Raw genomic sequence first — 27803 nt, 5'->3', positions numbered from 1 at the left:
TTATGTCTTTCGCATTTCAGGACCCAGAAGAGTACTTGGCGATTGTATTACAATGAGCAGACCGTTCATATTGCTGTTTGTTTTGTTTCTTGCTGGAGTTAGTGTAACTAGCACGGCTCCAAGGCTCTGGGGAGACACCATTACTGAATTTGCTGTGGATCTGCATCGGGCCATACGGTCAGTTGATACAGAAGAGAACATTATTTTTTCCCCACTTGGTGTTACCTTGATTCTAGGAATGATAAAACTGGGAGCAAAAGGAAGAACATCACATCAAATAAAGGATGTCCTAAAACTGCAGGGAAATCAAGAAAGTGAGTCTACATTTTATTAATCCCCAACCGGTAGTTTCTACATGGTTTTTGGTAGATATGGAAGGGCTAATCAATGCTTCTTTATACTGTCAGCAAATGGGGTCTGCCCTCTCTAAAGCCAATAATGTTAATGTATCAGTGGGCTATTTCAGAGCACAGAGCTCAGGAGAGATGTGAAAGACTGGTCTGTAACTGTAACCTATTTGTTTTGCAATCATCTTTGGACAGGATATCAATCATAGGTGAATACATCCAAAAATTGGATGGAGTAATGGTCTTTGTGGGACTGACAGTGCTATCAATTCACAGCGCATTGTCTGCTGTATGAAGACAGACTGTCTTCCTATATATATTAACAAATATTTTTTTTTATTTTGTTAGACATTGCTGTAAGAAATAGTTCTTTCTCAAAAGTTGAACATATTTGATTGGCACTAACTATCACAGGTACTACAAACAAATATACAAACCAGACCGTAGATGCTAAAGGCACATCTGTCCTGAAATATTCAGAAAAAAGTATGAGGTGGTGATGCGACTTCAGTATTCACAGCCACATATTGTATGTACTTGTGGCATTTATTCATTTCCTCAATGAAGATTCCCTATTTTACACTTTGCTAGAAAAAAATTGAGTGAGAATTCTCTAATGAGATTTATGGGATTGGTGCTTGCTTCTGGAGTAATGTATACTGCCAAAATAATCCATACCAGAATGAGTACGTTTTAAGGGTACTCTCATGTCAAAATGTGGCTTTACTGAAAAGCCAATGTTTGATAAAAGTTAATCATACACTATTAGTTCCATGTTATATTACACACTGGATATTTATTGGTCCAAGAGCATTTATTTAATTAGTTTCACCAGCATTTAATAATATGAACGCATGTGCCCACCATATATAAAAACTCCTGCATTGATACTTATTAATTATATCTACCTAAGGGACTGCAATCCTGCTGACGGGCGGCATGTCAGCGTGCTCTGAAGACAGCCCGGCTACTGGTCTCAAGCTGATATAGCAGCAATTTCAAGGGTCAGTAGACACGCATTTCCATATAGCTTCCCTGCTTCATTTTAACATGCAATATGCAATAGCAAATTACCGTACTCCACTATAGTATGCTATCATATACAGTACAATGAATCAGGAAAGCCTAACGAAAATGAGGGTCTGCCAATATATATATATATATATATATATATATATATATATATAAATTTCATTTACTGCTGTTCCCATGGTATGGAGTGCACTGGGCACCCTACAAGAAAATAATATATATATATATATATATATATATATATATATATATATATTTATTTACCCGCTGCTCTTGTTGTGCAAACTTAGCCCATTATCTTTGATGTTTCATATGGTTTCAGTGCAAGGACATTAAAATGAGATACAATCCCAAGGGAACCTGCTCTTCCTACATGACACTGACACAGATCAAGCACATAGCTTTCAAATTACTGTACATTGCAGGTTAGACAATTATATCTGTACAGCTAACAGCTAGATCTAATGGAAAGAACACAGGCTTGGACGAGTTTTCTCATGGATTAGTAAATCACGTTCTTCATCTCTTCGCAGTTCAATAGAAATACCTTGTACTGTACTGAATTGTACAGCAACTCTGGCAGCAGAGTGAGAGCTAATTATTTTTCTGCTACAGTGACAAACATTATTTTGTCCCAACACGTTTCTTACTCAACCAATTACCTCTAACATATAACTAACTACGTTAGTTATATGTTATTTATGTTATTTTAACGGCGATTCTATGACCTGTGGTATGAAATAACAGGATCATCACTTGGATAAAGTTTGGTAAAATGTGTGATGTCAAGGTGAGGGGGAGAAAATACATTATTAGTGATAAATCTTACTCTAAAACAGCTTTCTACGCATTTTTAATGTATATTTTGATCATTAAATTCCACTAATACACAAATCGTGTTCTGTAGGTGAGGAGTTTGTCAGGCTCCAAAAGCTGCTTGCAGTCATTTCGGAAGAAAATAAAGAATTTACATTTAATCTCGCAAATGCCCTCTACCTTCAAGAAGGCTTTCACGTGAAGGAGCAGTATCTCCATAGCAACAGAGATTTTTTCAAGAGTGAAATAAAGCCGGTGAATTTCCAAGATTTGAAAGCTTCTGCCAAAATAATAAGTGCATGGGTAGAAATGCAAACAAATGGTAATCTATACATTTTGTTGAGATAAAAATGTTTAGTGCTTTTTTTTTTTGTCCTTGTTAGACATATTGCTCTCAATGAAATAAGTTAGGCTTACAAAGCACACTAGGCTTACATCAAAGTAGATTTTTAGCATATAAATAACGAGTTATTTGGGCTTGGAAGATATGTGGATTGAGTGACTAACATACTGCAAATCTGAATTATAATAGAAAAAAGACTGTTTTTTGTTATAAAACGATCATGTATCTCTCAAAGGTCCCCTCTATCCCTCCAAGTTGTCCCTTATTATTATAAATGTCTCCTCTGGCTCCAGAAACTGCCCATCTGGCATCAAAATTCAACACTATAACAACCAAAGTATTTTTATTAGTTCTACAATCTATTGGCCTGAGTCATTGAGGAAAGTAAGGCAAAAAAAAGGAGTAAATGTACTCTAGGACAAACCATGTTACAATGTAAGGGGTGCAAATGAGTTAATTATTTTGCATATAACTTAAATACTGGCTGTTTTTTCCATTTAGGACACACATACTTGATAGCTTTATATTTACACTGAAATTTAAAGTTGATCTAGGACATGCCCTACCCCAACTAAAAATTTGTCCTCACATTTTAAATTTACCTCCCCTTCCAATGCAACATGGTTTTGCCCAGATGCAAAGTTACTCCTTTTTTATGCTTTGCTCTCCTAATGACTCAGGCCCTAGGACTGTAAGCAATACCTCTTAACACTGATTTACATGTTTCTTTTTTACTCTTTAATATGTTAAATGCATGCTACAAGATGTTGTATCTGCTTTCATTAGTGTTCTGCGAGTGAGACTAACAAAAGAAAGTCTCTCATTGGATAATAGCAATTACTAAACACTGGACTACATTATTTCCATCCCTACTTTTTTCAGGTATGTATTTTGTATGAATTTGCTAATACACATCTTTCAAATTCCAACGTATTGCAATATAAGCAGAAGATTTTTGTATGTTTTATAAGTGCATTCATGTACCATGAGTTTCAGCTACAGTTCAGTGTGAACATATAGAAGCAAATGTCATTGGAATCAATGGTACCTGTGAAAGACACATTTTCACAGTATTATTACAGACTTGAAACAAGATGATGTAACTGTGTGAGTGTTATAGGATTAGGGTACTCTTCTTCAGACCTCTACCACTATATGACCATACCACTTTTCAGATCTTGGAGATGAATTGAGAAAAAAAAGGCAAAATGACACTTACAATATTTAAACAATAAAAAAAGAACTTTGTTTAAGCGATTAATTCTGAGCAAGGCATAAACAATGCTGATTTGTTCCAATATTCTGAAAACCTGTCAATGTCATCAACTTTGGGCAATATCAGCAATACATTCCATTGAGTTGATGAGACTTTTAGGCTACTACAACTAACATTTTTTGAAGCGTAGAAAGATCAAAAGTTGTTTAAAAGCAAAAGACAGATGTTGGCCATCAGGATGTGGAAAGGTCACTGTGGAAGGAGATGCTGGTGTGAAAAATACATGGTGTAGATGAGAGTGGGCTATTTCTCAGCTTTTGTGGGTCCCCTATTTCTGATGGCAACTCTGGTCATTGCCAGTGACTTGAGCTGTAATAAAGACTTCAAGCAAAGCTTCCTACATTTTAGAAATAAAATAAAAGCAAAATAAGCTACTCCTACACTCTGCCCAAACCACACCCTGATTGACCCATAATATATCCAGACCTGCCCACCATACTCAGATTCTGGTGAAGCCACACCCCTTTCATGGTTAGCCTTTAAAGGTCAACTGTGTGCCAGTGTGAACAGTAGTTGGAACCGCAGAGTGCTAGGATCTACTTTCTAGTGCATTCAGTGATTGGTTCCCTTGTTAACTTAATGAATGAAATGTATCACTCAGTTTTGTTCTATACAAGCAGGTGTGTTTAAAAAGATGAGTTACAACTGCTGTGGTAAGTACTTTAATTCAAACATAAGCCTGCAGATAAATTAAGGACAATGAATACATCTGGTTATTGGTTGTGTAATATAAACAAACAAACAATCCTGAAGTTCTCCTTTAAGTAAAAAATACTTTACCTAGAAGTTATCTTTCATATCAAGGTTAACCGTCATAACTTTGTGTGCAGTAACAGGGTCACATCTGTTTGTGTGTTTTTCCTCTCACATTAGGACACAGGAAAATATCCTGGAAACCAAGTGACTCTCTCAGTCTATCACTAGTCAATAAGATAAATAGGGCCCAAATGTTCTCTTCTCACAATTACAGTCCACAAGTAATAAATGCTGGGAGAGTTTACTTTTCTATTTTGAAAGCAGCTATCTCTTTAATGCTTTATCTGTAAAACACAAGACTAGGTGCATTATTTGAGCTGTGATAAAGAAAGGTCTATTATGTCACTTTGTTCCACCATATGGTAGTGTTTATAGTTTAAACTGAACCTACTTATTAAAAAAGCAAAAAGTGATATTATTAAGAAGTGAGTTGTATAAAATTGTGGCTAATGTTTTTTAAATCAGTTTGTAGAACAGTATCTTACTTACATATATTTTATCTAATTTTATTAATTGTGTGTATTCTACATGTATTCTGATAGAAAAGGGCCAGGACCACATGGTCTTTCACTATTTATCTGTGCTCAGTTTTCTGAAAAGTGACAGGGCAAGTAGAACATTATATATTTCCCCCACTCCTATTTCATCAATCAGGAGACAATTTATCAAATGAGAAAAGCCTTACCTTCGCCAGAGATAGGGAGAAACAAAAAAAGCCCTATCTGTTAAAGGCATAGACAGTTTTTTCTGTGTATCTCTGCCCACATACAGCTCTCATTCATATTTGCAGCCAGAGCACCTGTTGTGTAAAGTGACATCACCTTACATCCATCCTAATTCAGTATAAATCCCTAATACCTGCTTAATATTCTGATCAGGGGTTTATGTAGTATGCCTGGCACTTATTTGTTAGTAGCGTTTTATTCTTGCTCTCCCCCTCCCATCTCAATCAAGGTCAATCAAATCATTGGCTTGGCTAAGTCGCTGTCCGCTGGTGCATGGTGCTGAAGCTAGCATCCATTCTGTCTGCCTTCTGTGTAGAGCTCTGGGGTAGGCGTGTAGTGAAGAACAATGGAATCGCAATGCGTTGCACTGGCATCCGGAATGCATTCCTGTCACTGCCATTGTTAATTCTCGATTTACTCCACCTTTTATTAAATAAGATTATTTTTGTGCATGCCCTTTTGTGTATTATTATTTTGCCCATGCACACTTTAAACAATGATCTTGAAAGTAGGAAAAAATAACTTTCGTTGTGGGGGTAAGGACAGCGAATGAAATCTCTGGAGAAAACACTCGCTGGGACAACCACTTTTCACCAGTGCAGTCCTAGTAAGATAACATTGATAAATTGTGACAAAGCTATATTTTATGGCTGCAAAATCCTGCGATAAAAATATTAGTTATTGCTGAAATTGGGCACACTTTTGTAAATAGGCTCATCATACTATGATCACCTCATCCCACTCCAGAATCCAAGATTTCTCCCGGGCTGCTCCTCTCCACTAGAATGACTATCAGCCATCCACCTAAACTACTCTCTATGACTGATCTCCTCACCTCTCTCACCACTCGTTTCTCTTGCGATTGGTCCCATCTGACTCCCCATTGTGCCTCCTGTCTGTTTGCCCTCCCTTCAGGATATAAGCTCTCACAAGCAGGGCCCTCTTCCTTTCTGTCTCTCTACATATTCTTCTGCAAGTTATGTTTGGAGCTTTTGAAGTCTTGGGGGTAAATGTATGAACATCGGTTTCTGCAAGTCGCCGTAAATCTGCGACCTTGCAGGGGAAAATTAAAGTGGTGATGGCTTTTAAAGGCAAGTTTGCCTTTAATAGCTATCGCCGCTTTAAGTTTCCCCTGCAAAGTTGCCGATTTACGGCAACTGCAGAAACCGATGGTACATTTACCCCCTGGTATTTATTTTGTTTATTGTTCTGTAAGGTTTTACCGTTTGGTCCACTGTCTGTATTCTATAGGACGCTGGGAAAACCTTGTGGCACCCTATAAATAAAGATTAATAATAATAATAATAATAATACTGTGCCCTATCAGTCTGCCTCTTGATACTTATCCATAACTTTTAGGCAAGTATCTTTCTCTCCTCAGATCTCCTGTCAAAAACCATAGATGGATATCTTTTAAAAAGCACCTGTCACCTACACATGGTGGGAATTACCATTTTCTGAGCAGTATATCAGTCACTATGAACCGGTACCACATGAATAATAACCATGAAGACAGGGCCGGTGCTAGGGTCCATGGCACCCTAGGCATTTTGAAAAAATCGGCGCTGGCCCCCCCACCCCCCCCCCCCAAAAAAAAATCCTTACCTTGTCACACCACCGCCGCCTCTCTGCTCCGTCTCCTCCCCTCCACTCACTGACACTAGTGAGTGGAGGGGAGGAGACGGAGCAGAGAGGCGGTGGTGGTGAGCAATAGCCTCTCCCCCTCCCCCGTGCATCTGAATGCTGTGCGGCGGCCGTGACAGGTATGGTCAGCGGTCGCCGCACAGTTTTAAAGTAATTTACATTCTTGTGGCGCCCTCCAGAGCCCGGCCATTAGGCAAGTGCCTAACCTTGCCTAATGGGAGCGCCGGGCCTGCATGAAGAGCCTCAGCAACGTCACAGGTTCCTAGTGCACTGATAGGCTGCAGTCTCATGAAAATTGGTTCACCCAACAAAATGGCTACTTGGACTGCAAATGGTATTCTTTAATTGTTTGCCAATATCTGTATCTAATATATAGGAGCATCCTTGTATTCTCATCATTGTCTGCTGCCTATTTTCTGACTTTGTATAAAGTTAAGCCCCAGGGTGCACTGAATGTAGCATTGTGCTTGAGGAATATAGATATTTCATAATTAGCCAATTCTTTAGCAGTCTTGTTCAAGTATTTCATATGTGTTATTATAAATACATGTTCATGGGCCATATGCCAGTAAAATAATATTGGCATATAATTTAAACAATAGAGGTTCTCATAAAGGGGTACCAGCTGAATAGCCCTGTACTAGAGTAATACAGTAACCAATCTTCTGAACTATTCAACCACTGGACAATTTTAATTCACATTACTATAATGAACTAAAAATAATAAATAAGATACTTTTCTTTTTTTAAGTTACCAAGATTCATATAAACAAGCCATGTTATCATGTACAAATCTTTATATTAAAATTAGTGGGTTAAATTTGAGTTATGTTCTGTGGGACTTTGTCAGGCGCTGAGGATTCTGGGTATGTTTGTTTATCATTATCAAGTAATTCAATTTCCTAACTGGATGCTAGTAAAACTTATTGACAGAAATGTCAGCAAAAAGAAATACAAGACAGACACATCCAAACCATGTAATTCCTATTCCCCATAAAAGCCACAAGCTTGAAAAAGCTTGTCATTTACTGTTCACAGAAAAACTTCAATAAAAAAAAACGCCTGTTAGAAAAGGGATTACAACAAGACCACATATCTCCTCTAAATAGAACTATTTTTTTTTATCTTTCTTTGTGCAGGCAAAATCAAAAACATGTTTACAAGCGGAGACTTTGGACCGCTCACAAGACTTGTTTTGGTCAATGCTATTTATTTCAAAGGAGAATGGAAACACAAGTTTAGCTCAGAGTCTACTTACTCAGAAGACTTTACAGTGAAAAGGGGCATTACTACCAAGATACCCATGATGCACCTTCACTTAGCAACAAAGCTTGGTAATTCACATTTATAAAAACCTTTTCAATACAGTAAGTTACCCTAAATCTATGCATTCTGTAGAATCTGTTCAATAATGTGCAGTAAGTAGACCGCCTTAAATTATGTAGCTAATATTGTATATAAGTATAACTGCTTTGTAGCCTCTGGTTGGGTCATGAAGATATGGCCATGTATTACGTGGGTTTACATACAAATTCAATGCTGTAATTGGTATGACAATAATCACCAGGAAATACCAAGCACCACATGTTCTTTTTGCATTGAACAAGATGATTATTTCCCTTTGTCTACCAAGAACATTGAACCACTGAGTTCACGTATTTAAATATCACGTATAAAAGTGCAAAATATGTACATCCCATTGAGCATGTGCTATATGAGCCTGCATTTTTACAAATGCAAACAATTGTACAAGAAAGTACATGGATTTGCAAGTCCGTATGGTGATTCTGCAAGATGCAAAATTTAACATCTGATGGGAATCTGATTATTGAAGTTCCTTACTGAGTATGGGATAGGTGTCTAGCTGTGCACCCACATGCCAACATGAGATTTTGATTTATAGGAAGAGATTATTTATGTTAGATTGAAGCCACACTCAGGGAGATGTCCCTTGTATAGTGTGTGACCTGTGTATAGTGTGTGATCACAGAGCATTTTTGTCCCTGCAAAACACTGTGTGTTTTTCTACTCCTCTAAGACAGTGAAAACCAGGCATCAGCCTACACCTATAACGAGATGACTCCTGCACCTTACAGGGTGCACTTCTATCAAAGTACGAAAAGCGTTCAAAGTATAAACATATGATAGTAACATATGTTATAAATAAGGTCCAGATGTTAAAACATAAATGAGGCTGATCCCAGTACTATTTTAGGGGAAAAAAACGAAAACCCGAAATGACTAAAGTGGGTGAAGTTAAAGTGGTAGTTGCATGAACTTTGAAATAATTTTTTCTGTTTCCACCCATAGGTGTTTCCATCTGTACCCACTAAACCACAAAAGTAGTTACAGATTCATCTTCCAGTGTAGCTCCCAAAACTTGGATGTGGGCGTGCACATTTAAATTTATACACTTTTGGAAACGACCTTTTTCAAGGAAAGGCTTGTGCTCAGCTGCACCATCTAGTGGTTAAGATACTTACAAACCTGCACGCTGATTGTGCCTTTCTAATCATACCTAAATGTTTATCTTTTAACTAATATTATCATTATGTTTCTCAGGTTATTTTTCAGAGAGTGATGTGAACTATAAAGTATTAGAACTGCCCTACAAAGGGGACAAACTCAGTTTAGTATTAGCTCTCCCTGCAGAAAATGTGGAAATAGAAGACTTTGAAAAACTGTTGACTGCACCCCTACTGAAAGGCTGGGACAGCAATATGAAGGAGGAAATGGTTGAAATTAGCTTGCCAAGGTGGGTGTAATTTTAATTGTCACTGACTATTTTAAATGATAAGTGTAAAGGAAAATAATCCCATTAATTGATAAGTTTTTGTTTATTTCCACTAGAATGGAAAATAAGATTGTTACATGCACTATGTCTAGTTATTTGCTTTTATTGTTACCTGCAAATGTCATAGTTACTCTGTATATTTGACATAGGACTGTCTCACTAGAGCCAAACATTAAAATTCCACAAAACCTAAAATATAAATAAATACTCTGATCATGCAATATTTCCAAAAGTGATAGTACTAAGATATACCTAATTGGTACAAATGATATAGTTAAATACACAAACACTATTAGTAGCCTTTACATAAGGGTGGTGTACTAGGAGCAGTAATGATACCCTGTAAAATAGTGCTGTCTATAACAGAATGATTCAACCAAGCAGAGATTCATACTGTGCAAGGTTCACTCCTATATGTGGCTTTACTTTCTCTTTAGGGTTTTAGTATATGTTTCATTAACATACTGCTGCCAGAGAACAACTGACAAGGCTGAATATAAACTGATTGTTTTCTCTTTGAACTCATCTGTTGGTGTGAAAAATCTTTCATTGGGACTACAATCAGAGTGGATTGTTTCTACAGGGATTTACTTATCAAGTATTCCCTTCTGTGGGTGTGCTAATGCCTGCTTGGACTGGGAGACAGAGATGCCTTCATCATCATTATCACCTTATATTTATAGAGCGCCACCAATTTGGCAGCGCTGTAAAGAGAATATTTGTCATTCACATCAGTCCCTGCCCCATCGGAACTTACAGTCTAAATTCCCTAACACACATAGAGATAGATCCAGAATAACGCGGGGCAGCATCATTACCGTTACTACGGTTTATTTAATACAGATTTTCGCTTGCGGCTCACAGAGCTACAAGCAAAAATCAGCTTTGAAGTGACTATAGTAACGGTAAAAATGCGCACTATTACCATAATAACAGTAATAGTGTGCGGCCCGCGTTGTTCTTTACTGAATTCCACCCGTACAGTATGTTTATTTTGTAAGCAGCCAATTAACCTACAAGTATGTTTTTTTGGTGTGTGGGAGGAAATTGGAGCACCCGAAGGAAACCCTCACATACATGGGGAGAACTTACAAACTCCACGCAAATGAGGCTCTGGTCGGGAATGAACTCATGACCCCAGAACTGTGAGGCAGAAGTGCTAACCACTGAGTCACCGGGCTGATCTCTTGGGCCAACCCTTTAAAATATTACACACACATAATTTCCTGCAGAAAATAAAGAAAATACACTATAGTACTAATGGTGAAAGGAAGGCTGAAACATGCTAAATGATGATCGTGTAAGAAAATATAGTACATTTTCTATTCTTTGCAGGTTTAAAATAGAACATAAAGTTGACTTAAAGAGCTCCTTACTACATCTGAACGTAACTGACATATTCAATCTAAATTGTGATCTTTCAGGAATAACAGGTACTATCTGTAATTTCTATTAAGCAATTCAGTTAGTGTGCAGTGTGTCTACTACAGTACATAATCAAAGATCTGCACTTTGAATACAACAATGAAATGTAACTAAATATAACATTTAGTATAATACCACTTTCATACTGCCGCCCCGGCAATATCCCGGGTTTTTCAATGCGGGTTTTTGCAGGGGCTGGGAGCGTCCCAGCTCAGAAACACCATTCATACTGCACCTCTGACCCGGGAATTGCCCGGGTTGACCCCATTCATACTGCCCAAGTCTGTGCCCTGGCAATTTGTGGGAGTCATCACCAGAGCACTTTTCATTGGCTGAAAGCTGGAATATGAAAAAATCTCTCTCTCTCTCTCAACCCGGGTCCGACCCGGGAATTACCCCTCGATAAATCCAGGGTTGAAGACCCGGGTTTTTAGATCCGGGATTTTTCACTTGTACCATTCATACTGCACCAAGACCCGGGTCGTTTAAGCTCGCCCCGGCAAAAACCCGGGATTTTGGTGCAGTATGAATGGGGTATAAATGTTACAATAAAATGCTAAATATAAACAAAGGAAATTCCAATAATGCACACAGTATTCAGCCTTTCATGGTTAAATATGAAACAATTTGATGTTGGTAGTACATAATGGGGGCCATTGACAAACCATAAAATTTCAGAGGCATGGCGCCATTTCTGATATGTTCATATACTGGACACACCCCATTTCTGCATTTTCAATATCTGTCAGTGCAATGTCTGCCTGCAGCTTTCTAAAGCTTATAAAGTATACCGTTGTGGTAAAAAATATTTTCACCCTTGCACTCTTTTCAAATAACTCACGATTTCCTCTAAGGTGAAATTAGTAACAATATTTGGACTCCACGATTCTTTCTCTGATAATTTACAGAACCTTTGCTTTTTATTCTATATGTAATACTTTAGTCAAAATAACTGCAATCAACCGCTTCCTATAGCCATGGATGAGCTACCTGCACCTCTCTCCTGGCAGCTTGGTCAACTCTTTTTGTACAAACTGCTCCAGTGATTTGTCTTGAACCTTAACTGGATGCTTTTGGAAGTGTCATTGTCCTGCTGGAAGACCCATGACCTTCAGTGGAGACCCAGCTTTCAGACACTGGATTCAACATTGAGCTTCAAAATGACCTGGTAATCTCCAGATATGATGAAGCCATGGACACAGTCAAGACATCCACTGCCAGATGTAGCACAACAACCCCAAATCATCTCTGAATATCTTTGATATTTGACTGTAAGAAAGGTGTTTTTTTCATTTTGCTTGTTGTAAATATAGGGATGATTTGCTTTACCAAAAAGCTCTAATTTGGTTCATCTGTCCACAGGACATTCCCCCAGAAGGAATTTGGCTTGTTCAGGTGTGTTTTAACAAAGTCCAGCCAGACTTTCTTATGTCCCTCTCTCACAATGGGCTGGAGATATGTGCAGCGAGTTGTCTTATCTTGTGTCTGAAAGTCAGCTTGAATCTGTCTGGCAGTTGATAGAGGCGCTTTCTTCTACTTTCAAACAATGCTATGCTGCAGTCTTCAATCAAGGTTTCTCTGTCCAGGGAGGTTGGCTACAGTGCCATGGGCCTTAAAATCACTAATAACATTACGTACAGTGGAAATGGGAACAACAAGTTCTCTGGTGATTAATTTGTAGCCTTGAGATTGTCCATGTTTGGCTACAATCTTCTGTCTGATCTCCTCAGACAATCCTCTGTCTTCTTGCAGTAAATAGTGACACAAAAGAGGAAAATGATTCCATTTCTCTATTTCAGCTTGATTTTCATATTGCAGATACCTGTTACTCCCCATAGGTGAGTTCAGTTCTAAAGTGAAGAAGAAGAATCTCCTTCTTGAAATCTAATTATTTCTCACTATTTCTAAAAGGTGACAATAGTATAGTCTGACCCATTTAAGGATTTCTGTGTGGAATAAGCTATGACTTAGTTAATTTTTCTGCTTTTTGTGTTTTATTCCGCTGCAACCAAATAAATGCATATATGAATACTAAAATATTTTTTAATTTCAACAATTTTTTGGATGAAATGGTGCATTATTAGAAAAAAATGCAAGGGTGCCGATATTTGTAGACACACATGAATAAAGAGTATGTAAGCACTGAGTTCCTAGCAATAAAAAGTGCCCATGTGACTCTTGCCCGAAGGACAAGCATACCTGCCTACTCTCACGGAATTCCCGGGAGGCTCCCGAATTTCGGGGAGTCCTTCCGGACTCCCGGAAGAGTAGGCAAAACTCACGAAATTTGGCGAAATTAAGAGCAGTGAATGGAGAGGGTGGGGCTTAATAGCCTCATTAAGCTCTGCCCGCTCCATTCAATGCCGTGACTTCTCCCCCGGGGGAGAAGTAGGCATGTATGACTACAAGCATGCTTACAAACAGCTCAGTACAATGACCATGTTACTTTCTTTGATTAAATAAATGACAGACTTCAGTTGTATTTAATTATACGTAACATATAAAATCTAGATTGTTTTCCTGTAATGTAATATTTTATTGCAATTGTGAGCCCTTAGCCCTCACTACTTTCTGTACTTTGCACTGGGTCCCATTTATATCCAGAAAAGTTTCCTAGAGCACAAGGCATAAAGTTACTGTAAAGTATATAATGGTTCAATCTGTGTAAGAGTAACATAATGTTCATCACTACAGACTGGTTATTTTACTGTCTGTAATGATGAACATTGATTTACTGTGGACTGTGAATGCATTGTGGAAATAGGACACACATAGAAGCAGCCGTTTCTCTCCCTTGTCACCACTGCAGTATTTATAAGAATCCATTCTAGATATTTGAATAAATATTCATAAATGCCCATTTAAGACTGGTTGCCCAATGGCATAGTATTTGCATATACAAATCCATAAAAGTGCCTGTGCAATGATAGGCTTTGGCTGACATGTCCAGCATGGCATAGCAGCCACTGACATTACATGTAGTCCCAGCATGTCATGTCAGCTAGATAATATATACTGGTTAAAGAATTACTGTGGACTGATAATGCATTGTGGAAATAGGACAGAGAAAGAAGCAGCCTTTTCCTTCACGCCCCACACACCACCAGTACCAGGCAGCAGCTTTGGATAATATATGCTTAATTTCTTGAACTATTGTTGTCTCTTCTCTCAGAGCATAACTAAAGGCAGACGTGTGCATGTGTGCATGTGTGCCATGGTGAGAAGCAGCCCGTTGGCGTCACACATCGCACCAGCTAACATCTCATGTTGGCTGCTCTAAATTGAGCATGCACACACCTGGTGGTATATTTACTAAACTGCGGGTTTGAAAAAGTGGCGATGTTGCCTATAGCAATGAAGCATATTCTAGTTATCATTTGTTGTAGGCAACACCTCCACTTTTTCAAACCCGCAGTTTAGTAAATATACTCCCTGGCCTTTTCAAAACTCCCTACATTCACTTGCTTAGCCTAAGTACCTGTCTCCTTACTATGGTTGCCAGATCTTCAGGTCTACTTATTCGGTAGGACGTCTCCTCCTCTGGCTCCTGTTTATTGCTCTCCTGTGTATACCTGTATCATCTCCGCAGTCAAGACTCTGCAGATCGTTGTGCATCTCCTCTGATTCTGCTCCAGGGCTTCCAGCTCATCAGGACCTCAGTGCTTCATTACCCTGCAGTCTATTGCTCTCCTGTGTATACCTGTATCACCTCCGCAGTCAAGACGCTGCCGCTACTCTGCAGATCGTCTCTGCTAATCCTACTCCAGGGCTTCTAGCTCATCCACCTTCTGCAGACTATTGCTCTCTCCTATAATCATCCTGAACTTCCACTTACCTGTTGGACCTGCCTCTAAGGCTCGGCCATATCATTACTGCAACCATTATCACCTGATCCTCCATCTAGTCTAGCTCCTCGCCCCCTAGAGGACCGTGACCTGAGGTTAGAGACCTGCTAAGCCCATATTCCCTTGTGGGGATCCCTGGTGAAAACTTCCCTTTCCGTTAGACTTCGCACCTCTCTGGGGGTAGTATCCTCCTGAGCAGACTTCGAGGCCCCTGACTCAGCTGCAGACTGCACTGGCAGTGGAGCCTACCAGGGATATATACATGGTACCCCACAGATCAGTGTCTCTATAAGGATAATGATATGCTCATTGGTGTAACAGCAGTGAGGTTGTAAGATCCTCCTACACCCCATTAAGGCATGTTATCCAGTTGAGTTGTATTTTCCCTAAACAATGCTAGTATTAATATAAACAATGCTCTCCAAGCCTTTTCCTGCAGACCAGGTCTGCTTGTAACACTTCTTTACAATGCCTGCTGGTATGTTATTACAGATAGGTGTCTCTTGTTGCTGTATTTTAAGTTACTACTGAGATTAAGGCCCCTGAGTTGTATCAGGTTCCCCATCACTGTTATAAACAGACAACAGGAACAATTGTATGATGTTAATTGTTGTGGATTCTTTTTAGATACATCAAACATATACATTTCAAAGGTGGTTCAGAAAGTTTCAATTGAAGTAAATGAAGCAGGGAGTGAAGCTGCTGCCTCAACTGGTAAGAAAATAAGTTTTCCTATCTCTTGTTATTAGATAACAGGATGTTGCTGTATAGATAGACCACATAAAGGTGGGGAATGTGTATGTAGTGGTTTACTTTATAAAAGCACATAACTTTTAGTATTCACACAGAGCTAACATTGCTTTCCCATATCTGCATGATATATAATGGAATTATGATCGATCAGGAACACAGACAAAAGTAGATCCCATGTTAGAAGAGTCTGGACACCCCTGCTATACATAATTACAGCCACTGTATTAGAGCTGCCACTGAGAACAAGACAGACAATATGATTGAACCTGCTTAGTGACACAGATGTATTTGATAGCAAATGCTAATAAATGCTTTTCTCTTATTAAATTTAGCAAATGCTAAATTTAATAAGAGAAAAAATCTATTGTGTAAACTGACATGTAAAACAGGAACAAACATATCAGGGAAATTATCTAGAGTTTGCTGGTGTGAGGGTCTGTACACATAGGAAATCATGACAGTTATGAGAATTGCATTTAAGATATGGGGGTCAAAATCCACAGGGTACCAGGTGTACAAAAATGTGTATTACAACCCCCCCCCCCCCAGCCTCAATCAGTAGCAGCACTGAATGAATTTAAAACAAGAGTCTCCTAGACTCCCCGTCTAAATTATTTGAATGGCCAGCCTATCAGATGTGTGCAAAATGAATGGACCTGTTCCACTATTCAGAAGTCAGCGAGACCAATCATATCGATCATTGAGATCCAGTTAAAAGAACAGTCAGTGCTGGACTACATTAGATTAAGAGATATATTGTTCAATTAAAATGTATTTATGTAAGTGGTGTGGGTGTGCTTATTTCTAACTTTGTTTAGGTATAATGAACAGGAGCCTTGTGTATCCCTTGTCCATTATGCAGGAACATCAATGGCAGCATTGAAAGACCACCAGTACTTGTCACTCCATTTTTTGCCCCTGTTCCCTGTCCTTTAATAGAGACACCAGCACTGCACTAAGGTGTCACTGTCTGAGAGCTCACTATCAGTGTAACGAGAGAACCTCAAGCTGCTGCTCTTCGCCTGTAGTAGTAGCTGGTTATAGAATTTCTAGGAGGTTCATGTTGCATGTAATAATACAAATATATCTTATAATTCTATTTATATTTAATTGCTGGTCCTGTCCCAATAGAAAGACAAATTCCAGGTCCTCCTATTGGTGAAGTACCAATGTTGCTAATAAAAATAGCAACAACCACCACAAGGCTTAGCATGCTGGGACTTATAGTTCCACAACAGCTTGAAAGAAGCAGGTTCCTAACATTTCTATACAATGACTATAAGGCAACCTGTGGCTTTCCAGCAATTTTGGAACTACAAATACTTGGTACTGCTTGGACAATATATGGTTCTCCTGCTATGGTGGAACTACAAGCCTCAGCTTGCTGGGACTTTTAGTCCCAAGGCATCTGTTGGAGAGTGACAGGTTCCAACATCTACTGACTTGCCTGTGACAAACCACTGTCTCCTCCAACAGTGCAATCTAATTTACAGAGGCCAGTCAACGATTGGTTCCTGCTCTAATGCTGGGGCAGCAATTGATCATCCAATATCCTGAGTTCATCATCAACATCATCTATTTATTTATATAGCGCCACTAATTCCGCAGCGCTGTACAGAAAACTCATTTACATCAGTCCCTGCCCCATTGGAGCTTACAGTCTAAATCCCCTAACACACGCACACACAGACCGAGAGAGACTAAGGGCAATTTAATAGCAGCCAATTAACCTATCAGTATGTTTTTGAAATGTGTGGGAGGAAACCGAAGTACCCAACATTGTGACCATCGTCAACACACAAAATGACAATAATGTTGATGATAATAATTGTGCAAGTTCATCAAAAACATTTGTACCGCATGATAATGAAAAGAGTGTTTAGCTACCTTACGGTAGATTCAGGTTACACTTTTGGTGCCATACCAATAAATTGCTTTTAGTTTCCCGTACCTTTTCTGCATGCTTACTTACTCTTTTTAATTATAACATCATGTTCAGTAACTAAGTAACTACTGCACTAACAAAATCTCTGATTAGCCTTTAGAAATAGAATAAATGAATTGTGTTCATTTAATTTGGCAGCAATATATTAATCATGTCACCATGTCATATAGAGTTAATAAGCAAAAATGTTCCAAACATTACATTTTTGGTACACATCCTTATCTTATGAAAGTCTTCTCTGTCCACTTAACTGTCATTTCTCCAAAAAGATGGGGGCTGCTACATCTACTAGTGCCAACAATGATAGAGTAGAGGTTATGTACCAATATGCATGATTAGCATATGGGTTCATAACCTCCAACCAGTACAAGTCTTTTTTTATATATTGCATTTCTTTATGCTCTTTGACCAGAACTACTTCCTATCCTGGCCCAAACCATTAGAATTGTTGAAATTAAATTACAAATAGATATTTAGAGCAAAAAACAAACAAACTTCAGATTAAAAACAAAAAATTCCATTATCTTTATGTTTAAGGAATGCAGGTAGCTGCAATGAGCTTGGTCAATCACAGATTTGTTGCAGATCGGCCTTTCTTGTTCTTCATTAGACACAACCTGTCAGGTACGTTGATATGTACAGATTAACTCAGTATTAATATGTATTCTTTATTTTGCCTATACGTGATCAGCCAAATTGATGTGTATGTATGGTACATTTACTGAAGTCAGAAGTCTACATAACCTCTGTGATATTGTGACAGCGGTTTTAGTTAATGGCTCAATGGATGACAACAGCAAATAAAATTGTGTATCTTGAGGTTGACAGTCCATAGTCTTATCATGTCATTCAAAAGTCACACATCGCATATTATTATCGCCTAAGACACTGTTCTCTATGTATGAAAAATAAAAAGACTTTGGTCTCTTTAATGTTTAAATAACAAATATTCAAATGCACTTACTTAAATCAAAAGGGTTCTAATTATCAGAATGTTACATATTCCTGACTGCATTTAAAGACACCCGTAGACAGTATATTTAGAAGAGGTTGCAGTCTGGAGAAAAGTCTGTCCATTCCCTTATATTTGTGGTGACGTCACTGAGCTCTTGCAAAAGCACCAATTCACACACATACATTTTATGTTTACATTTTACCAGTGTGATATAGATCTTCCAAAATCAAGTCTAGTGTACGTCCTCATTCACAAATAAAGTGAAAGCTCACCATGCCGTCCTTTATACTCTGTAATGTACACAGCTAAGCATTTGCTTCTGTGCAACTCATAACATTAGTAGCTTGACGACACAAGAAATTTGCACCAGACTAGATTACAGCGTGTGCTGCACAGCATAAACAGTGTATAAACATGAAGCAAAATATGCATGCTGTAGTATAAGGGAGGATATGCCTACTTGTTGGCATCCAGCAGGAGGAAACAAACCCTTTAGTGAAATAAGAGAAAAGACGCAAGGCTGGTGTTGGCGTAAATAACGGTCAGTTTTATTTAAAATCAACAACAAATGCAGGGAAAGCAGTGCACAAAGATCTCTTTCCTTTTATCAATTCCTTCACCTTATGGGGGGCGTGTTCTGCCCACCCTGTGAGCACCGCAAGCACACCCCCCCCAGGAATTTATTTTACCAATTCCTTCACCTTATGGGGGGCATGTTCTGCCCACCCTGTGAGCACCGCAAGCACGCCCCCCCAGGAATTTATTTTACCAATTCCTTCACCTTATGAGGGGTGTGTTCTGCCCACCCTGTGAGCACCGCAAGCACACCCCCCAGGAATTTTTACGGGGCGTGTTCTGCCCATCATGTGGGCACTGCAAGCACGCCCCCTGGAGCCCGCATCTTGTGCACACACACCCTCTTTCTCCTTGGCACGCCCCCGTAGAGGCCCAACCGTTGAAGCTGGAGCCGGGCAGACGGCCGCCTCTCTGGGGTGATTATGCTTCGATGCTGGTTCCCCCCCATATCTATACCTTGCGCGCCGCTTTCCACCGCCACACGAGGCCTTTATGAACCATTCATGAGGCCGAAGCCCCCACCGCCAAGCTGCGACACCAACCGGCCAACACCTCCAACGCTTCCTGTATCGCGTTATTGAACAAGTCTAGCTCCACCTCTGACAGGTGTACTCCATCTCTCCTATAAAAACCAATGCATTTCATGCTAATGTCTTCATGCCGTATGCTGATGCCGCCACACGCGGAAATTAGTTTACATATGGCCGAATTCACCCTCTTGCGAGCTCTGTCAATGCCCGCTCCCTTCCTCGCACCTTTCCAGGACAGCCTTGGGATGATATGTGACCATACTAATGTAACGGCACCCCAGCGGTCTTTCATCCACACCAAATCTATCCCGATTCCTTGTACTAAATCTAACTGCACGCATCTCTTAAAAACTGCTGTGAACTGGAACCTTGTTAAAGGGAATGCGTCCCCGTGCACCAGGAAGACTTCCCCACCCTCTGGCCTTGAGCCGAGATATTGCTCCACTGCAGCCGCAGTGCAAACCGCCGCATCCGCCTGGTGCTACATTTGGACCCACCTCCCTTTTTCTAACTGGTCAGTCTTAGACCTGTGGATCTTACATAGCACCACGTTAACAGACACTACCACATTCGCAAAAGGCCTGATCTGAATGATTAATTGGATTGAGCTATCAACTCACTGACTCTGAAAGCCCCACTGTATGCCAAAATGAATGCAGTGGTCAACAGCGTTGTTTCCGTTCGCCCCTGCATATTGCAGGTGCTATCCCTACTAACTCCCTCAGCCTATCTGCTGTTACTGGTTCCCGGGGATCCGGGTTCCGAGTCTCGTTCCTGGCCCAGCCTCTCATTACTGTACGCACTATGAATGCTTTGGTTATACCTGCTTCACCCCTCAAATTTAGGTAAAAAGGCAATCCCAGCTGGTATGCTGCTAACACTGGCCTTTGAAGCCCTGGCTGTGTGTAGCTCACCCAGGAATGCCAATAATATCTGTAGGGCTTCCTTAGCCTCTGATGCTTTTCTGGCTATAAACTGCTGCCACCTGTCCCAAGCTGCCCTATAAGTTCTCCATGTCTTTTGCGCCAAGGACTTCGCCACCAGCTCACCTAAACCGGGTTGACAATCTGCCAAAGATGGGAAGGGCATGGTAAGCCTACTTATTCCGCCTGAGGAGCAACCTCCCTGAAAACCTCCCACTTCCGTCGCGAGAGCGCATCAGCTATGGTATTGCGCTCACCCTAGACATGCTTTGCTCTGAATGTAATGTTCTGATGCAGGCACCTTGCAACTAACCACCTAAGCAGCCTAATCACAGGGGGGGGGTGATGCTGACTGATTGTTAATGGCTTGCACTAACCCTAGGTTGCCGCATCAGAACCTGATGTGCCTGTTCTCCAACCTCTTTTCCCAAATTTCTAACGCCACCACTATTGGAAACAATTCCAGCGCAGCTAGGTTCCTAGTGAGACCGCTAATGACCCGATCCTCTGGCCACATTTGTGCACACCATTCCCCCGTATATATGCTCCAAAACCTATTACCCCTGCTGCGTCTGTGAACAGCTGCAGCTCACGGTTAGGCTGCTCTGATGCGGGCCATAAACGCACCCCATTAAACTTGTGCGGGAAACGCTCCCATACCAACCGGTCCTCTCTGATCTCCCTGCTAATGCGAATCCAGTGGTGCTTCTTTTTTACGCCTGCTGTAGCTCTCTCCAGCCTCCTCTTAAATATGCGGCCCATCGGTATCACCCGGCAAGCGAAGTTCAGCAACCCCAGCAATGACTGCATATGTTTTAGCGTGACCTTCCTAGCCTCTATGCACCTGCCAACCACCTCACTGAGCTTTGCTATCTTGTGTGCTGGGAGCCTGCACTCTAATCTGTCGGTGTCAATTTTGATTCCTAGGTAAGATATCATTGGCTTTGGGCCCTCGGTTTTTCCTGAGCAATAGGGACACTGAATTCCCTAAACATGCACTGAAGCTCTCCTTTAGCCCTGCTTCCGTCAAGGTGTATATATATCAATGAATGAGCCTTTTACAATGTCCCTCCTTGTTTGTTTCAGCAAATGAGCTGCAATTGCAGCCAGATCGCATCCTAGTGATACCCCAGCCTGCTCGAAAGCTGCAGCTTTATGCTCAGAAGCCTGCCCCATCTGCTTTCTAACCACATCTACCCCAGGACCGGCTAACCTGCGCTTCTTTCTCGCCATCCTCCGCATGCGCCACTGCTCCTTAAAAAGCCTTATACGCTGACTCGCCCTCGGATTCAGAAGAACTATCTAACCCCGAGCTGTCCTCTACTTCCACATGTACATTACAACGATCACTCCTATTCATATTCATATTATTAACATCATTAACATTAGTATCATTAATAGAGTTCTCACCAGTCCCCGCTGATATGCTCATCTCTGCGCTGGTAGTGGCGCAAGAGGTCTTTTGTCGTGCTGGTCCTGGCGTCGGCTGCTGCTGTAATACTGACCGGGCTGGATGTGGCCACTGATGAGCGATGTCGAGCTGCTGAAGTCCCGCTGGAATTGGCGTGGACTTGGCGATGACCCTCTCCTGCTGGAGTGCTGGACCCGGCACCTGCAGCCGCCCTGTGTGAGCTCCTATCTCGATGCAATGTGCGCTGATGTCTGGTGTGATGCGATCTTCTCTCTTGATGCAATCTTTTTTCTTGATGCCTGGATGATGGCCGTGCTTCAATGCGCTGAGGCGAGTTGTGCTGACTGTGCTCCCCTGCCGATCTGCGTCTGCCATGCCGCTGATGCCTCTGCTCCGTGCTTCTATGCCTGAACTCTCTGCGATCTTGGCTGCGCCCGCTTTCTCGCTGGTATCTGTGCCGCGGGGGAGAGGGTAACCGTGGGGGATAATAGGGGTATGGAGCAGGCTGATGACCTAATCCGGCGTAGGGCCCCCATCCTTGCTGTCCTGGAACTGGAGGCGGTGGACCATAGCTAGGTGGCTGCCCTTGTAACTGTGTTGGGGCGATGAATACCCAAGATCCCGGGTTCCCGCTGCCGTTACTGAGGCTAAGTCCATTCGCTCCCCTTGCCTGTGGAACATATCCTCCATTGGGGGGTAAAACTGTGGTCATGCAAGTCAGAGATGAATGCTGTGATGAGGGTGTATTGCACAGCCCCTCAAGCTGTTGCCCCATTAAGCTGCCTTCTTCTCCCGAATCCTCATCATCTTCAGCCCCTTGACCATGTGCAGAAATTTGTTGGGGAAGGGGGGACAGCTCACTCACCATGTGCTGCTGCTCTGTGACGATTTCTGCTGTTTGCTGGTTTTGTTCTGCCTCTGGCTCCAGCAAGATAGTTGAGGTTTCCTTGCTGCATTGCTTCTTCCTGGCTACTCTCTGACCTTTAGCTCTGCATGAAGCTGCACTCTTTCTCTTGCTCACATGTGACCCATGGCCATTGCTGTATAATGCTTGTGCCAGCCTAGGCTTCTCGATCTCAGCTGCCTCAATCAAACGTCTGGATGGGTTCCTCTGCCTTTTTGGAAGGCTGCTTGCAGTGTGTTCTAGGTTATTTGCAGGCATGTTTGTTGCTGGAATTCAAGTAATTGTTATTTTCCTGATCAGCAATGGCTGCTTCTGCTATGAATCTCTGCTCTATACTGACCCTTGACTTCCTGTCCCCAATCTCTGCTCTATACTGACCCTTGACTTCCTGTCCCTGTCCCTGCAAGCTCTTAACCTCCCCCACCTGGCTTTTCTAGTAAGTTTTCCACTGGTCTTCTTACTCCCTGAGTGTGAAAGGGGGACGTGCCTGCCTGCACGTTCCCCCCCCCTTCCTGCTGCATGTGTATCTGAGTCAAACCTCCTTATCTGGCTTTGGTGCTAGTGAAGCACCGCCGCCCCCTTTTATCTGCACAGCATGTCAGTGAACATTTTTGGGAATTAACACTTTATTTTCCTTCTGTGCATATTTCATGTACTCATTATTGAACAACTTTTTCTATAGTTGTAGTTTTCCTTTAAGTATACTTTCCACAGAAAAAAAAGTTTTGTGTGGAGTTCAAGCAGTCCATTTAAAAAGGCCTACTTACGTTGGATGTGTCATTCGCCAGAAACGTCAAATCCCCGATGGCTTGAAAATGGCTTTCTTGATGCTCGGCCTGTTTTTGTTTCATACAGACAGACAGGGGAGAGCTGGCAAATTTTAGCCCATGGGTCAAGACTCAACTCAGCAGTCCAGTCCATTGTCCCAGCTTAGGGTAGCCCAGCATGGAACCGATTCAGCCAGCCCCTGCAGGTGAAGCCATGGGTCGATGCTTCTATCCCAGGAACTTTCCATTTTAATGAATAAGTGAGGGGTATTGACCCCTGCCCTGCTGGTTGTGTGGTAAGAGGACAAAAAAAGCTGTAAGACTGTTGCAGCTGTGAGTGGATCCATCAAGTGACCCATTGAACATATGTAGGACTAATGAATCTATTCAACACTGGTGGCTAGTGGTCGGCAGTTAAAATGATTTTGTATCGCATACCGATGGGACCCGGCCCTGGACACAGAAAGGCATTCCTGATAGCTATGGAGTTCATAGAACTGGGAAATACAGAAGTAATCTGCTGCTTCTCTTTGGTTCAAGGAAAAGAGACAAATAACTTAAAATGAGTTTAAGACACAGAACTCCTTCTAAGCCTCCTGAGACAAAATGTATAATGCAAGTTTCAGGTGGTTCATTTAAGACAGGGGTTCTTAACCTTTATTATGCCATGAACCTGTTAAGCAATCTGATGAAGCCTATGGACCCCTTCCATAGGCCACATGTCTAGGGGCCCCTTTTTGTCGCCTGTAGGCCAATCTGTGTTATAAAGACACAAGTACTTCTAATACTACTGTGGATTGCTGTCTAAATTCATAATTGAAGGAAGTGCTAAATTTCCACTTAGAGATGTAATAAAGATGTCATTTTTTCCCCATCCAAGTTCATGGACATCCTGAATTCTATTCACAGACCCCAAGGGGTTAAGAACCCCTGATTTTAAGGTGATGCAGTGATCCTAAAGGGGAGTTTCTACATAGTTGGAGAAACTTTTTGCTAAACATAATTCTAGAAAACGAAGCTCAGCCTCTAATGCAGCTTATATCACTCACTTTGTTAAGTAAGGGCACATACTTACATCCTGCACATAGAACAATAGTTGGTCAGTCATAAAAACAGTGATATTTTTAGGGACCAAGTAAGCTTTGTGCCCTGGAAATGAGGGACATTTGAATGTCATTCATATTTTGTAACTCGTGACTGTTCTTTTGTATCTTGCCCAAGTTCATCCGGTACACTATCATAGAAACATGTTGTCTCCATTTCTTTGTATGTATGTAAGTCAGTAGCGGTAAATTATAAAGCAAACAACAAGCGTGGTGTACAGCACAATCTAGTTTTCCCATGTGACTAGACATGATTGCTTTTGCAAACTGAGAGATTGGTTTTATGCTGCTGCTGACCAATTTGCACAGAAAATTGTCTGAATGATGGCGTTAGGGTTGTCCCTACAGTTTAAGATCTAGTTTCAATTTTGTGACTGCGTTTGCCTTCATTGTCAAAATGAGATTTCATTTCAAGCCTGTGCAGAGCTTTTGTACTGAACAAAACGCCCTCCAAGAAGGCGGTTACTCAGGGCCTTCTGTGTGGTGCAAAATCTGAGCTATTTACTTATTCTAGGCACTTAAAGTATGGAGGGCTTGAGTCATTAAGGAGAGCAAAGCAAAAAAAAGGGAGTAACTTTGCACCTGGGCAAAGCCATGTTGCATTGGAGGGGGAGGTAAATTTAAAATGTGGGGACAGATTTATAGTTGGGGTAGGGCATATCCTGAATTTCGGTGTAAAAATAAAGCCAACAAGTATTTGTGTGCTACATCAGAAATCAGGCAGTATTTTCCTTACATGCAAAATTATAAACTAATTTGCACCCCTTGCATTGTAACATGGGTTGTCCAGGATCAAATGTATTCCTCTTTTTACCTTGCTCTCCTTAATGACTCAGACCCATAATGCGTGTAATTATGCTTTATGAAACCAATGTAATTGAGTGCACAGTATAAAGATACATTTCAATACTTCGCGTGAAGGCAGCCTGGATTACCGCTTATTATCATTAAGTTATTTAATACCGTACAATACATTGGGAAAAACTGTCAAAAGTTCAAATGAATGAATAAATGGGTAAGTCCAAATGTACAAGTGCCCAGCACCCGGAAGAAACCCACGCAATCACAGGACAAACATGTGAACTCCATACAGATTTTGCCCAGGTTGGAATTGAATCCAGTGCAAAAATTCTATATAATGTACAATGTTTATCTTTGTAACCCAGCACACAATGATGTCATAGGCCACTAATAGAATGAGCTTGGATTTGAGCATGGCAAAGGCAATTGTGGTAAATTACCGTATTTCCCCATGTATAAGGTGCTCCCATGTATAAGACGCACCTTAATTTTGGCCGCTAAATTTGGAAAAAATATATATTACGGTAGCTGTCAAAAATGCCCCCCCCCTCCCCCGCTGCCACTGTACCTCTGTCCCCCTGCTCCTGGATCCCCGCTTGCACTGTGCCTGTCCCCCTGCTCCTGGATCCCCGCTTGCACTGTGCCTGTCCCCCTGCTCCTGGATCCCGGCTTGCACTGTGCCTGTCCCCCTGCTCCTGGATCCAGACTTGCACTGTGCCTGTCTCCCTGCTCCTGGATCCCTGCTTGCACTGTGCCTGGCCCCCTCCTCTGTGATCCCCACTTGCATTGTGTCTGTCCCCCTGCTCCTGGATCCCTGCTTGCACCGTGCCTGTCCCCTTGCTCCTTGATCCCCGCTTGCACTGTGCCTGTCCCCCTGCTCCTGGATCCCTGCTAGCACTGTGCCTGTCCCCCTGCTCCTGGATCCCCGCTTGCACTGTGCCTGTCCCCCTGCTCCTGGATCCCCGCTTGCACTGTGCCTGTCCCCCTGCTCCTGGATCCCCGCTTGCACTGTGCCTGTCTCCCTGCTCTTGGATCCCTGCTTGCATTGTGCCTGACCCCTCCTCCGTGCTCCCCGCTTGCATTGTGTCTGTCCCCCTCCTCCTAGTTCCCCGCTACCCCTGTATAAGACGCACCCAGGTTTTAGACCCATGGGGAAATACGGTAAGTGCAGTCCACTATGCAAAGTTTTTGCTTTGTAAAAGATTTTTTAAAATGTTGTTGATTTATGATATATTTCATTTTGGCTTCCTCGTTGGATAATAGTGTTGTAGTTACTACGCTGCACAGTTTTAGGCAGGAATGGGTTGCCAACAGCTGTGACATGCTCATGAATTTCTCAATTGACAATATTTATTATCTATGACAATGTCGCCTGCAACTTTCATTGCCAAAATAGACCACATGAGCTGATTTATCGTCTCACACTTTTCTGCTGAAAAAACTGAAGACAGGAAGAATAAGTTAATGTATTGTTTCATGGAAAAAGCAGTGCTGTGTGACCTCTTAAATATGTGAAATTAATTGAAAAGCTATATCTTCCTTGCCCATACTGTGGATATCACACAATACTGAACATAATACAACACCAAGTACTCAATGGCCTTGAGAAATGAACCCTTGACATAAAGCATATATATTCTTTATAGTGTCTGCAAAGGAAGGAACCACAATCTATTACAATAATCCGAACCAACATATTTGTGCACAATGATTATCTGTAATGGAAAAAACAAGATAGTTTATTGATTACATTAGTTTTATGAACATCCTGTCAAATCTAATTGTTCTCTAATGCATTGTTTACTCTCCTAGGATCGATTTTGTTTATGGGAAAGGTAAAAAATCCAGATCTGAGTGATGCAAGAGGACGAGATGTGGAATCATTATAAATAAAATAAACGCTCATATTCTTAGAACTGTTGTGAACCAAAATGTGACAACTTTTTACTTGTCATTAATCCACTTCTGACATAAAACAAAGTCACAGATTTGAACAGTGAAAAGTATTATAGCACAACTTTATTAATAAACCAAACAAACTGCAGACTTTTGTCCGCGATTATCCATGCAGTCTTTTGCAGTGTCTTCTGTTTAGATAGTTCAAATACTGTGTTCTGAAATATATATATATA

At 41.2% G+C, this 27803-nt stretch overlaps 1 protein-coding gene across 1 annotated transcript; it reads left to right on the top strand.

The window, feature by feature from the left end:
* Nucleotides 1-19: 19 nt before the first annotated feature.
* On the top strand, nucleotides 20-27737 carry SERPINI2 (serpin family I member 2). The gene is made up of 8 exons (XM_075200566.1): nucleotides 20-314; nucleotides 2287-2517; nucleotides 8079-8273; nucleotides 9502-9694; nucleotides 11069-11166; nucleotides 15631-15717; nucleotides 18239-18325; nucleotides 27484-27737. Exons 1-8 carry the CDS (start codon nucleotides 53-55, stop codon nucleotides 27558-27560), a joined length of 1230 nt encoding a protein of 409 aa, XP_075056667.1. The 5' UTR covers nucleotides 20-52; the 3' UTR covers nucleotides 27561-27737.
* Nucleotides 27738-27803: the final 66 nt, after the last annotated feature.

The sequence above is a fragment of the Mixophyes fleayi genome, chromosome 3, assembly GCF_038048845.1.
Source record: "Mixophyes fleayi isolate aMixFle1 chromosome 3, aMixFle1.hap1, whole genome shotgun sequence".
Taxonomy (NCBI): Eukaryota; Metazoa; Chordata; class Amphibia; order Anura; family Limnodynastidae; genus Mixophyes; species Mixophyes fleayi.
The sequence above is the reverse complement of the archived record's forward strand: the minus strand, read 5'-3'. Positions and strand labels throughout refer to the sequence as shown.